At 33.0% G+C, this 14,970-nt stretch overlaps 1 protein-coding gene across 37 annotated transcripts in view; it reads left to right on the plus strand.

Moving 5' to 3' along the window:
- slo (calcium-activated potassium channel slo) overlaps positions 1-14,970 on the plus strand; it is a 64,135-nt gene that overhangs the window by 18,833 nt on the left and 30,332 nt on the right. For 26 of the 37 annotated variants that reach the window (XM_034319144.2, XM_034319174.2, XM_076691629.1 and 23 more), the window contains exons 6-7: positions 147-238; positions 14,563-14,673. In XM_034319144.2, coding sequence (XP_034175035.1) covers positions 147-238; positions 14,563-14,673 — 203 coding nt within the window. Of the gene's footprint in view, positions 1-146; positions 239-9,476; positions 9,569-14,562; positions 14,674-14,970 lie in introns of all 37 variants that reach the window. The other 11 variants (XM_034319145.2, XM_034319154.2, XM_034319148.2 and 8 more) reach the window with 1 other exon arrangement.

The following is a 14,970-nucleotide window of genomic DNA, read 5'->3' on the forward strand; positions in this document are numbered from 1 at the left end:
TCTGCTCCGACAATCAGAAGATCTAGCGGATGTATATCGTGAAAAAAGCTGAGCTGTAAATTTGCAACCAATACATAGATGACCCCAGTTTGTTTGAAACGGTTCGTAGTGGCATAGTATTTTCCAGTTATGATTTCTATTTGCAGGCAATTTTTGCTAGTAGCATACCCGAGATAATAGAGCTCGTAGGCAGTAGGTCCAAGTACAGCGGCGAATACAAGCGGGAACACGGAAAGAGGTATTATTATATAATTAAATCCTTCAATCCTGTCTCTTTTGTCTATTAACTTCTTCAGTTTCTTTTTTTTTTTCTCTCTCATTTTCAGTATGTATATAATTAATAATCTTCATATAACTTCTGTCTACAATATACATTACACGTGTTCACACGAAACCATACTTATCATGCATACACACATGTGACATACAAGTATACACTCGCATAGACGCGTTGGCATACATACGTACTGTTCAAGGTGTTTCGTCGATTATTTCAGAAAAGAATTTGAGCGAATGATACACATTTTTGTAGGAAATTTTTTATCGTACTTTAGGAAGTAAAGGTAGCTGTAAATTGACAGTGGATATTCACAGTTTTGAAAATTTCATCGATTCAAAGGTTTCTTCGTTTAGAAGATACGATAGGGAAACATATAGCAGTGCCGGGTATTGGGTTTTTAATGTAGTATGTTGTAACCCAAATAAGTGGATTTAAGGTGTGATATGCCTGAGTCTAAAATGTAAAATTCCTTTTACAAAAGAATCATAACGATATTCGATATGAAAATTGATAATCAATAAGTTATTATTGATATAATTAATAATAATTATTATTTGGATCTTCCAGCATAAAATAGATACAGGATGCATAGAAGTGTTCTATTAGAAATTTTCATGAACAAATTCAAGAAGAATAGCATGATATCTTACAACTAGCTCTTTTGCATGTTCTTGATTGGATTTCTTCCTTCTAATATTCCAAGTACGTTCATCGAGAAGATTTCTCAAACTTTCCTTATGATACACAAAAATAAATTTGATAGTTTCATGATCTTGTACTCTTGGCACAAAATCTGAAAAAGTTCAATGAAACACCAAATTTTTTTCATTCATGAATTTTCTTTAACTTCTTCGGTCAACCGGGTCTAACGACAGCACACCTTTGCACGGTTTGCCACTTTAATCTGCTACCTTTAACATATCCAACCATTACAAACATAATACTAAAGATTGAAATGCAGGACTATTTTGACTCATAGAAAAATTAAGATATAGTTTTACATCTTAAAAAGTAGAAAAAGTGTTACATTCAATTTTCTCCAAAATCACAGAAATTAACATTATTTTTATCTTAAAATTACTAAAACATTTTTGAAATAATTAAAGGTGACAAAATTAGGTAAAACTTTCTGTAAATTTGATAATTATCAGAAATGTGAGAAATAAATCATTTTTCATATTTTACTCTACAGTCAGGTCAAAATGACCCTGCATTCGTTGTAGGAAGGTTAATCCACTAATTATGAAATCACACAATGAAACTTACACTGTACTCGTTTCCTTTTATTTTTCCTAATAATTCCAACGAATGATCGATGACAGAATACTATGGATATTTATGCTATCTATCATTTTCTTAAAAGAAAATACATATTTGCATAAATATCTAATGACAATTTGTGTCTATCGTCTACCATTTTAGAGCTACAGTTTGGCTCACTTCCATGGAACATCCTGTATATGTACACACATCGTATGTAACCAAGATACGAACGATAAGGGGATATAAAATATCCGTTCCAGTTTTCATTTATTTTCCATACCCCGCATGTGTTCCTTTATATAGGGCAAACACCGTTGTGTGTTTATTTTTCTGTTTTTCTTTTTTTTTTCTTTATTTATGATACACACGTGACGACAAATAATGTCATCTCGGAAATGTCTTCACACAATGCAATTGTATCTCCAAGCCCGACTTGTAAGTTGTTACACGCTGCAATAGAAACCTTGCATGCCAAAGTTAATTGAAGTCTGAAATATTTACGGAAGCCTTCACACGACGCTTGTTTCTTCGTCAACGTAGCGTGATATACACGTCGTTGTTGGATATAGAATGATTAGAGGGTTAATTGAAGGATCACCGCACTGTGACGCGATATTATATCATCTGGTTAGAAATTAACTAACGGCACTGTATCTTTCATATTTGATATGTGGTTTTATGAAATGTACCATGATTTATTATTTCTACGTTAGGAAATATTAGGCTTGGAAAGATTTCTTTTTTTTAAATAGAAAATAAAAAATAATTATTCCGTTTTCTAATGGTATTTATAAATCTAGGAATCGCTGTAATACCCCGGAATTATAAAAATACCCCTATTTTGATATTGATTCTTTTGAAAATATAATTAAGTAAAAATTTAACACTATGTTTCTACGTACACAGAATGACTCTGTCCCGATGAAATTCTTGAATACTATCGATAAAATCATACCTAAGCAGTGAGGGTACCTGCTTAGTACCAAGTCACCTTTCATCATTTATCGTATGACTTGTTTCTTACGTCATGCGACTCATTTATTATTACGGAATGCGAATGTGAAACACGAATGAAACGTTGCACAAGAAGTATTTCTGACCGGTAGTCGTGAACGATTGAGCAGAGAGTGAAGCGTTGCGAGCGTGTATCGTCTTTAACGAAGTGGCGTTAGGTCCACCATACGGCCTAAACGATTACGGGTCTGATAGTAATGATACACATATGCTTAATAGCGAAAAAAAAAAAAAAAAAAAAAAATATCTCAGGTTAGGGTACTGTTCTGACGGCAACGGATGATTGTGGGTGTGTAGGCGGTGTTCGCCAGCTGGATCCCAGAGATCACGGAGCTCGCCGCGAACCGCTGCAAGTACGGTGGCCAGTACAAGCGCGAGCGTGGACGCAGGTATCCCAAAAATCCACCTACGTTGAAGCCAACCAAAAACAAAAAATTAAAGAAAAAAAAAAAAAAGAAAGAAAAAAACCCCCCTTGAATCTAGCCCCTAAACTGTTGTCCTTGTAGTCATTATAGTTGCGAGGAGGAGCGAAGACAGTCTGGATAGCGAAGTGACCCGTTTGTTATATATTTTTCTTTCTTTAGATCCCAATTTCTTTGAAATAGTATTTTTGCAAAATTAGAAGAACATTTACTTTGTGAATATTTTGATTAGTATTTTGTCAATTTTCTAAATGAAAATTTCTATTTCATGAAGTTTTCTAATTTTATCTCATTTTGAAGAATTTTTTCAAAACGGGTTTACAGTTGCTGTCCAGAGTTATTCTCTGACTAGCGTATATTATATTCCTAATACCTCCACACCCCTACCCTCTCTTTTTGATCCGTAACTGTTAGAAAAGATGGCATCCCGATTTCTGGACCACCACCCTCTTTTTACCATTTCTCTCACCGTTTATTTATATAAAGTACCTTGTGCTGACTCTCACCGCTTTTCTTACCCACTTTTTACCAGTTAGCAAATATATTATATATATATATCTTGGTAACATGTGCTGGTATGCTTGAATCTTCTGTAAAAAGGAAAATACACATACGAGTTTTATTATTCTATACACACATGTTTATACACACTATATATAGTAGATGAGATCAATATATTACTGTTGCATCTCTCTCTTTCTCTATCTTTCTAAATTTACATATATATACATTATATGTATATATACATAGTAAACATGTACACGATTGCCTCACAGCACGGTCTCGAAACGTAGCTTGTATTCCTCACAATTTCTTTAATAAATTATTACTTTTTATTTCAGTTTCATCTCTGATTCTGTCGAGGCAATATTACATGAATCTATTTAATTATACTTTTTCTTCGTTTCACAATATTTTCTTTTCTGGCCTCTTTTGACACTATATATTCTTTTTTTTTTTGTCAGGCAACCCTTCTGCTTTTAATTGAAATACAAAATAGACTGTTGGTTGCTTCGGCACAATACATTTATATATACACCTACAAAAAAAATACCTTTTTCACGACTTTTTATTCTCGTTTGGTATAGGACACGTTTGTTATTCGGGATACACGAAATTTTTGCTTTTAATCTGCTTCCAAAATTCTGCCTATCTTACCGGGGTTTCTTTAGTGGTGTCTGCATGTACATATGTATGTACATTCTTTTTATATTTATATGTATTTGTATTTTTTTATAAAATATTGCACATTAATTTTTGTTTCCTTTATCGTATCACATGATTTTTAATTTTTATTTTATCGTGTATATATGCTGTATAAATAAAATTCAACTGTTTTTTAATTCATTTTGTAATATACTTTCAGAATCATTTCCATTTTTCTTAAGTTCAGTGACTCGAGTTTCATAAAATAGTTAGGTAAACTGTTTACTTAATAATTAGGATAATACTCGGTATTATTATTATTAATGATAGTATTAACTTGAACTATTGTATGCAATTACAAACCACTAAAGAAGGTTCGATAAGGTGAATAAAAATTGATCAGAGGAAAAACAAGAGAGACTGTAAGTGCTTTCTAAGTAAGGATAGAGAAAATTGGTGATGAAAAATGTGAAATCGGTTTCACAATATAAATTATTAATGTGATTTTATGTGAATTTTGTCATAAAGAATGTGCATCTATTGTGATGTACAATCTTGGTAAGATACCTTGTGTTTTATGCAACTTATTGTTGATAACAGGAATTCGTTTCATTATCTCGACGCTTGTATTTTTCGTAAAATTCTTAGGTCATTAGGGTATACAACAATCTATCTAGGAAAGAGGTTTATCAATAACAATACATACACAATTGTTTATACAATTAACAATATGTATTTAATTATTTTGATTCAACATAGCTCTTCGTTTCAGTCAGCCTTATGTCAGGATCAGTTTGACATTGGAGTTTATGGTTGTTAGATGAATAATTCGAAGAATATTTTTCTAAAAACCTAAATCAAGTTATAGTGAACTGGGGTTTGGTAGACTTCTACCTTACAAATTACGAATTAAAGAACCAATTAAAATTATACTCGCAGAATATAACGACTGATGCTTCGAACCCTTACTTTAATATATAATTGATTCTTTAAATAAAGAATTTCGTCGTATCTTGAAAAAAGAAAGTGAAAGCAATAAATTATTATTATTAATTCTCCCTCTACCAATATTCTCCGTTATTACTTAGAAAAGTGTTACAGGCTGATTATTCAGATCCGTATAATGTGTTATCGTTACAAATATGTTCGTGTTACATTCCATAAAAACGCTTGTAACACTTAACCAATAGGAATCTGGCACTTCGTTAGGAATTTTTAATATCTTTTACGAGAGTTACAATTAACTTCATATCTTAATAATAATTACTTCATCGTTTTAGGAAGAGTCTTCTTAATAAGTGTACTTGGCATACTTACTCGATTCTCTTTTCCTGATTCGCGTACATCCTCCCGTAAGAAGGACTATTATATTAATTTATGAATATTCATACGGCAGGCTCTAGTGGGTTAATCGGATTTCAAGCAGTATATCCGCTGTTTTTATAGCAATTTACTGCGTGTATATTCTTCAACGATCGTCGGATCGTCCAATAAGGCCCGGGACAAATGAGCGATCATCTGTCTTGAGATGGCACCGGCGATTCTGTGCGATCTCGTCTATGAGAATTCGTTATTAACTTGGATATTTATTTATTTAAAAAATTTCGAAAGTGTCTTAAAATACGGATGAAAAAAAGGGCAACATAGGATCCACCGGTAGTAAATCGAAACGATAGAAGCAGCTCGTCTGCACCGGGCCTGAATCCAAATTGCCAGCAGAAGGGTGTGGAAGGAGGAGTCGTGAAGCAGCGGGTTACGGTGGTCACTGATACTTATTTTCTTTGTTTTAACCGATTATCGAACGTAATAGAACGAATCAATTACTTCCAAGTCCCTTAAAGTATCAGCGACCCGTGAACATTTTTGTTCTCTCTTTTTCTCTCTCTCTATCTCTCTATCTATCTATCTCTCTATCTATCTATCTACCCTTTTTCTTCACGAATTAAGTTTCTTGGTGGCATGCGTTAGTGGTCTGGCTAGTCTGTAGCTTTTTCAAAGATGACGAAAAATACCCAATCGCGGAATGGCCTGTTAGAGGGGAAACGATTTCTTTCGTTTAATACCGAAACGAAAGATGTGGAACCCACGTTTCGTCGGTTCGACGACACTATTTCTGTTGATTTTTTTTTGATTTTTTTTTTATTGGCTTGATACAAGATAATTAATTAATTATTTTTTGGCACTTATAAACATTAGAGCGCCAGCAGTAGAGGGGGTGCAGGCGTAGGCACATGCGACTGCTCTTTAGGGATTTTGTTAGTAGAAATTGCACGTATAATTGCGAGACACAAATGCTGCATTTAACCCTTTAGCGTGGAACGGGCCTAACACGGAGAAGGCATACCGCCGATAATGGTGGTTAGGCTTTAACTGTGTTGGCATGATTAATAATTACAAATAGAGATAACGAAGTTAGCATGATTTATTCAGTATTTCGTGTATCCTTCAACAGGTTAGATAAAGGTATTCGCGTTTGATTTGGTACCCCTTTGTTGTTATCTTATAATTGCCTTATACATAATACACCTACAGACGTATTTACATGCATATATACTTACAGTTATTCGTATACAGGGTGTTTCATTTATATGGACCACTTTAATTTCTTCTGTATTTTTGGTGAAAAATAATCCTGTTTAGTTCAAAATCTTTTTTATTTAAACACGTCGATTGCCATGGTAGAAAAAGTTTTTGGGTTTTTAATTTATACACACATTTTTTTATTTCTTCACCTTTATATAATTTTATTTTTCGAACAATTATCTGAGTACTGAATTACAATGCTAATCTCTTTATAAGACGCATAGGTTGCGTCATTAATTAAGTGTTAACGTGAACTGAACATCATCGAATTTGTCTTAACGTTAATCATAAAACGTACAATTCTATTTATAGGAACAAAAATGATATTAAAGTTTGAAAAAATATAACGCTGATCCGAAAATTTTGATAACTATAATATTTGCCATTTCAAGCTTTTCGTTGTACCATCGAAAATAATAGAAATATTTAGGGTGGTCACGTTAAATGGAATACATATCTTATAAAAATATGTACTGGATAGTTAAAGATTAATGAAGAATAAATTATGATCAATCGAATACTATTTTTCTGAAACTTCAAATTTGTTAATTATTACAACAGCCTTCTCGTTGTTTACCGTGAAACGCTTGTTCGTCATCCTATTCTTCGTACAGGCATATAGGTCGTTTAGCTTCAACCTCATCGAGATACAGTCTCTCTCTCTCTCTATCTTTCTCTTTCTCTCTTGCTTTTTATCTACCTATCTATTTATCTATCTTTCCTCTTTATAACACTTACATGCAAAAAACATGGAAATTTTTTCTTTTTTTTTTAAGGAATTAAACTTCATAGTTTTCATCGTGATCATCTAACACCTTACATCTGTTAGTATGTGTATATACACATATATATGCGCGTACGTATACACGTATATGTAAATGTATGTGTATATATATTATATATTTATAAGCTTACATTCACACAAACATGTATCACCGAGCGGAAGGAAAGCGGAAAAGAGATAATACACACGCATATAGATCAACACTAGCCCATGTCCCAAGAAACACTTTATGTTTGAAATATTTGATTAAAGAAATAAAGTAATTTGCAAATATTGTTACGTAATTACGCTCACAGACTTCGTTGCCGCAGACGCACCGCTTCTTTTTTTCTGAGAAATCTAGTCGTTCGAGATCAATCGCCTATTGGCCTGTATTATTATCAAAATTAATGATTTTTCAGTTGATTGAAAATTTGAAATATTGAAAGATTAGGGCAAATTATTCACTTAGATAACTGGATAATATTTAGGTATTTTTTATTACTCAGGGTGTTTTAAAAGGGCCGATCGGCGATCTTAAAAATATATATATATATACATATGTACATTTGTTTAAACCTTGTCGTTCGAAATATTAATTAATCATACACGACGTTTGATTTCTTTTCGAGAAATTAATAAAACAGAGACTCGTATAAAGGATATCATATTTATTTCTTTGCACACTTTGAAACGCTCTATTGTTTACATCAAGCGCTGATATGTTCGACTAATTATCAATTAATCGGACGCTAACATCGCTCGCTAACTGCTCTCTAACGATAGGATGACGTATTATTCATTGTGCGGCAACGATCATTATTAGGATTGATTCATAAAATTGATTTGCAAATTTCTATGAGAGAATATATATTACAATATAATCATGGTTTTCTTGAGTTAGGTAGATTTTGAGACTCGAATTATTCGAAGTGTCGTATTAAAACACTTTTTTTTTATTACAATGGGAATACAAGATCGTGAACTTACTAATTTGATTTGAAATTTGCATAATTATAAAAAACACAGAAATGAATAATTTTAGAAAATTATAACGCACGATTCTCAAAAATAAGGAAAAAATTTATGCTTAAACCTTTTTTTTAAACGTCTAATTAAGAATTTAAATTGTGAATTAAAATTACAATTAAAAATAGCTTTCGTAAAATCCAAAGTATAAATTCGAGTCTTTTATTAAAGTAACTTGAAAATATTTGAAGAAATAAATTTCCACCTTATTTTTTAAAATGAGACGTCATAAATTTGTAAAATTATTCATTTAAATATCTTTTATAATCGTGCAAAATTAAATGAAATCGATGAGTTTATGGTTGTGTGCCCTCTTTGCTAGACATATGTTATATATGTGTGTACTACCCCACCAAGAAGGTGTGAATCGAAAGGATCGAGTTAGCCTCGTTGTAAAGAATTCGCGTAAAAAAAGGTTCACTGGACACAAATTACGACCTACCTGCCCAATGGACTAGGTAGACGTGTCGGCACGTGTAGTTAGGCCTTAGGTGTAGGAGTGTAGGTCCTAGGTGTAGGTAGCCTACCTACCCCGCCCAATTACTTGGAACGTGTTCGTTTCCATAATTAATTGATTGTTATAATGGGCCGTGGCACGCATAGCGGTACAGCACTGTTAATCCGTGTCTCTATGAGTGGCCGCGTTGCCCGCGTAGCTGAGCCAAAAGACTTTAACATCCGTTCATGAGTGCAAATTTCCTCCCCCTCGCCACTTCAGAGAGAAAAATAAAAACAAACAACAAGCGATTAAACTTTTTAATAAGAAATACGATCACTGTACCACGCGTTTAGCGATCCACCCGGACCAATGACGTGACGATACTGCCTACAAAATTACTTACACGATGGAGGTTTAAATAAGAATACAAAGAAAAGAAAAAGAAAAAGAAAAAATAAAGCAACCAACTGTTATTCCCCCTGTCACACAAGTAATATTGATGCGAGTGTTGTGTTCTGTTCTATTCACGTGGTGTAGGCCATATTCGCCAGTTGTATCCCCGAGATAATTGACCTGATCGGGACGCGAAACAAGTATGGCGGCACTTTGAAGAACGAGCGAGGTCGCAGGTGAGAGATACAACCAACCAAATAGCTTTCCCGAGTTGAGTCACCCTTCGCAACCCTGTCTATTACTATCAACCAACCCGTTACCTTTTCGTATAACATCTTGTATATGGTGTACATCTAACCCTCGTCCTATCCTGTCACTGACGCTGTTCCTCTTCCTGCCTTCGGCACGATGCTGTGAACCAATGTTTCGTCGTTTCTTTTCATTTTTTTTTTTATCCGTAAGCACCCCCCAAATCTTTACACTTGCCGTGATTTCGGATCCTACACTTCCTGATGTGTCTCTTTTGTCACAGATACACACAGACTAGACACCAATGTTTTTCTATCAACAAGTCTGAAAGATTCCTTGAATTGCCTATTGTTTATTCTTACACACAATCTCACGTACACTTACTCGTACACGTAATGTATATATAAAGTGTTCCAAAAAGTATGTTCATTTTGGAAAATAATTCTCCGTGTCGGAATAAATTAAAAAGTCTTTTACCGTTTTGCAATCCGTGGCTTAGTTCTCGAGATGTAAGGGTTTGAAGTTTCAGTTCAAATTTCGAGTCGCCATGTTATGATCTCGAGCGCATGCGCGGGTAACTAATCGCATGGTCGTCGCGCCTGCGTAGACGGTCCCTTAGATGACCACAGCACCTGTGATCTTCACTCGTTTATATCTCGGAAACTAAGCAATGAATCGAAAAACGGCAAAGGACTTTTCGATTCGTTTTGACACGAAGAATCGATAGTATTCGATTTGTATAGTTTTTTCGGAACATTTTGTATATTTTTTTAGAGAACAAGTTTAGTTGCAGAATCGCACTCCGTACCTGCTCTTCTAGTTATCAATCGGCATTAGTGCAGCCGTGGTTCAAGAGTAATCCTCAATAATACAGTTCCTTGTTCTTGCCCACCAACACCTTAAACCAGCCAATCAGCTAGTCCAATTACCATCACAGATTTACCATACCCAGTAACTGATGTTAGCTTGTTTGTTCACATTGACCGCACTTGGGACAAATACGGCTTTATTGCGTTAGTTTCCTTGAATTTTGTGACGAAGGACGAGGAATAACGGTACACTGAAGCAGATGAACAATTTTATCATCGTGTTAAGGACAACGTGCATTAAAATATTATTATTAAATGATTGTTATTAATTGTGAACACGATTTCTTGTTACAGATATTATACACCGATATCATATACTTTCAAAAATAACAGATTTTAGAAAAATTAATTTAATTCCTCGTTTTTTGTTACATTTATCCAACACAGTGATTATTAGACCAATTCATTTTTGCAACTTTGGCACAACTGTGCGATTTAAATACATGGAAATAAATTTTCAAAAGTTGATAAATTCCTCGATGTTCAAAATTTATCATTCGTAAAATCATATCATTTGGATGTAGAATAAGAAATACATATATATATATATATAAATAATGGTGTTAGAGCTGTATTTCTCTCTGAGTGCAAAGGGTCAACGCCCAGCATGTACCCTGCATTTCTAACCAATACTTAGGTCATATATATGTATATGACCTAATGTTGCAACACTTGAGTGTAATGACCTTGATGTTTTAGACAGCATTAATTATTGTTTTTTTACGTGTAAATCTTGGAGAAAGGAAAGCGATAAAGTGTATATCCGCCTTGGGTTTAGGCTCACAGGATGAGTCATGTGAACTGTTACTGATTATCATCTTTAAAACTGTTTAATCTCGAATTCAAAATTATTATCTAAAATTTAAAAATGTAACTGTTATGTCATTTTCAAGAGACATTCATTTGTTATTTAAATCCGTCACTATCTGTATTTAAGTTTCTGTTCCTGTGTCCTTTTTTATACTATCAGTCAAATAATTATCATAATAGATTTTTTTTTTAATTGTTAAAGGAATGTAAGTGTTAATTTATGTAGAAAATATAAGGAAGTAAAAAATGGCTGGGGTCTGGTAGATCCCATATTACTAATTATGGATTAAAGTTAATATCGAAATTAAAAGATTCTACTTTTTGACAGGTTTAAAGAAAATTTCATGTTACATTTAATATGACTCATTCTGTGGACGCTTTATATATGTTTATAAATATTTATACGCATATATGAAGTGTATATGTACGCATATATATATGTATATTGCTAAACTTATGTCACGCATAATGAAGTTTAAGGAAGGGATTAATCAGTGGGCCAACAAACGAATCCGTAGACTAGGGTGAACTTGTGTATTAATTGTATGTCGTTTTTAAAATTAATGCGTCGCACAATTTATATCAGCGCAACTATGGTTTTTCGTTAAGCGATCATAAAATGATAATAACAACATCGGTGTTATTTTCAAAAAGAAAAAAAAAAATAAGTACCTTTACACAATTACGTTTACGATAGTGCAGAGTGAGTTGTAATTTGTATTAATTATTTTTTTATAATAAATTCTAAACTTATCAAGATTAAACTAAAATGAAGTGACATACTTCACTGATCATGTTTCTTTCTAATACACGTCAAATCGTAATATCATTCTAATTACTTTTGGAATAAGTATTACACAAACTGTAATATAATTTTTTGGAATATTTGGAATAAACAATCTATATTTCAAAATTTGGAACAATCCTAATGTAATATTTGATAGATATTTTGTTTTTAAGGACAACCATGAGATATGCACCCCTAAAATAAGTCTGAGGAGTTGGTGCATATCTTTAAGTAGAATTTGTGGGCAGTGATGCTAGGAATCATTAGAAGAAATAGAAAAACCGATCATTTTTTCTAAATTCTTCGTTGCTTTAAAATAAAAAAAAAAAGAAAATGTTTAAATATTTTATTTCAGCTAACTCACTCTGTATACATTCGTAATTATTAGGTTGTATCATAACAGATTGATAATTTGATAATAACAGACGTCATTATTTACAATTGATCCATTGTTTATTGTAATTAGCCTCTTTTATATTAAAAATATATCATCATTTTCATGAAACTTCAAATGACAAACTGATATGCCACGAGTGCTATATTACAATACTTCTATGTCATATCAGACTATAACTAACGACCATCTATTTTATATTAAAAACCTAGATAAACCATTAATGTAGTCGTTTTCATGAAACTTTAAGCTTCAAATTGATATACCATTAATGCTATTTTGCCATATGTTTATCATGATATGATGCAGCCTAATACTTTGACCTGACACAAATGATAATTTTTCCAACGGTGCTGTTGATTGTTGCACGTCCAATTCTACATACACCGAGCAGCGTCTTAATTACATTAAAATAAGGGTGTTATTCGTTGATATGTGTTCCTTGTCGGTGGATGTTCTGTTAAGTCAGGGCGACGGTTTTATGTGTATACCGATATATAGATGAGCCGCGACGAACTCGTTACATCAACATCAAACATCGACGAACGTTTGATCAACGTTCCAAGATATATCGTCCACTTCGAACATTTTTTCTGCTTCCGGTATATCTTTTCTCTACATGGGCAATAGGGCTCGAACGACACGTATCTCTTCGCTGTAGCCAACACACAACATATTTGTAACTTATTCTTATTCTACACATACGGCACTCATGTCTTAACATTCACACGACAAAACGTCGGCCCCGTATAGTAGATTGATAAATAACCTTATTATCAGTAGGGCTTACTATCGTTCATGCGTTTATGGGTCCATTGTGGATTCACTGACACACACTTCATACTATAATATATATGTATATATATATATATTTTTTTTATTGTTACGCGTGTGTGTTGGTTGAATTCGTAATGTGCCTTTTTGTTCTTAGATGTCACAATGTAGATAAAAGATTGAGCATGATATTGGTTATGGTGAAGTTTTGGTACACGATGCAATAACACATTTTAGACGAGTATCTTGTCTAACTTAATTAGCATTAGCAAGAGTATGCGATTATCGCGACACATTGCACGTAGAATTAACACGAATTAGCGACGAGTTCTTGTGCTTGTGATTTGGATTGCAAGGTCAACGAGCCTGCACTCTTTTACGTATTTCATCTAATTCTTGTTACATTTTGTCGTTTCTTTTTTTTTTTTTTTTTGTTTTTGTTTTTATTGTATATTGATTAATCTAGCACAGATAATTTGTCATATGTGTGTGTGCGTGTGCGTGTATGCGCGTGTACATAGAGTTGTGGTTCGATCACATTAGTCGGCTAAAATGACTCACTCCAATTCCTATCGCAGCTCCGGTAAGTTTAGTCCACATAATTAATTACACATTGTGTACGCGGATGTCAGTTATATCATGATCTTGTGGTTATCGCGAGGGTGATTGAAAAAGTTTCGTGAGGGAATTTGAATTTTCTAAATTTCTCTTTGTAAATTATTAGAAGTATAGAAACTATTTTTTGAATTCGGTGTTTAAAGATTTTTAAATTTAAAATTCTAAATTTTTTAATTTCTCAAATCCAGCATTTCAAATTTTCTATATCCAATATACTGTTTTTTAAATTTTCTAAATTCGAGGTGCTAATTTTTTATTTTCGAAATTCTTTATTATATCCAACATTTGAATCAGAAACGTGGCTGAACTTTTTCAATCGCCCTCGTATTTTTGTTAATTGTTAAATATTCGTTGTTCTGCAACAAACGAGTGAACCTTTTTTCTAAATTCTATTACAATTACATTTCGTCAGGTTTTCAAATAAAATATTATTGTTACGGAAGCAGACTAAACTGGTACAAAAAGAGCTGAAATTTTGATTTCGCAACGATATTTACGTTTTTCTCTCTTTAACCAGCTGTTATTTTCATATTTTTTTCAACATGCAAAATCACTATTAAAGCAAAAAAAAAAAATGGGAAGAGATAAAAATGTAATGAGATCGTTAGTCAATCGAGACACATGTATAATATATAGAGCGTGTACACGGTAGTTGCTTGTAAATCTTTCGTCTTTCAATCGTTTCCGATTTAACGAGAATTGAATCTAATTTGTTCGTTGTGTTGGCAGACATATTGTCGTGTGTGGACACATCACCTACGAATCAGTGTCGCATTTCCTCAAGGACTTCTTGCACGAGGATCGTGAGGACGTCGACGTGGAAGTTGTCTTCTTGCATAGGTATGATCCATCGATTCATTATTTTCATTTCCTCTCTCCTATTCTCATTACATCGTTTAATTAATAAAAACCTGTATAATCAATCTATATTAAGTTTTATAAAAGATAAGAAATTTAAGAAAAAAAAAATAATCTGAAGAATTTTTATTTAATGCTTGTTTATTTTTGGCAAAATACTTCTTTATACACTTGCGATCATATCAGGTTTCTCCAGAAACAGTAATGATATCCTGGATTCCCATCTTTCCTCGTAGACATCCTCGAGGAGGATGAGTGTACCTATACAGTTATAATAGT

This window comes from Osmia lignaria, chromosome 13 (assembly GCF_051020975.1).
Source record: "Osmia lignaria lignaria isolate PbOS001 chromosome 13, iyOsmLign1, whole genome shotgun sequence".
Taxonomy (NCBI): domain Eukaryota; kingdom Metazoa; phylum Arthropoda; class Insecta; order Hymenoptera; family Megachilidae; genus Osmia; species Osmia lignaria.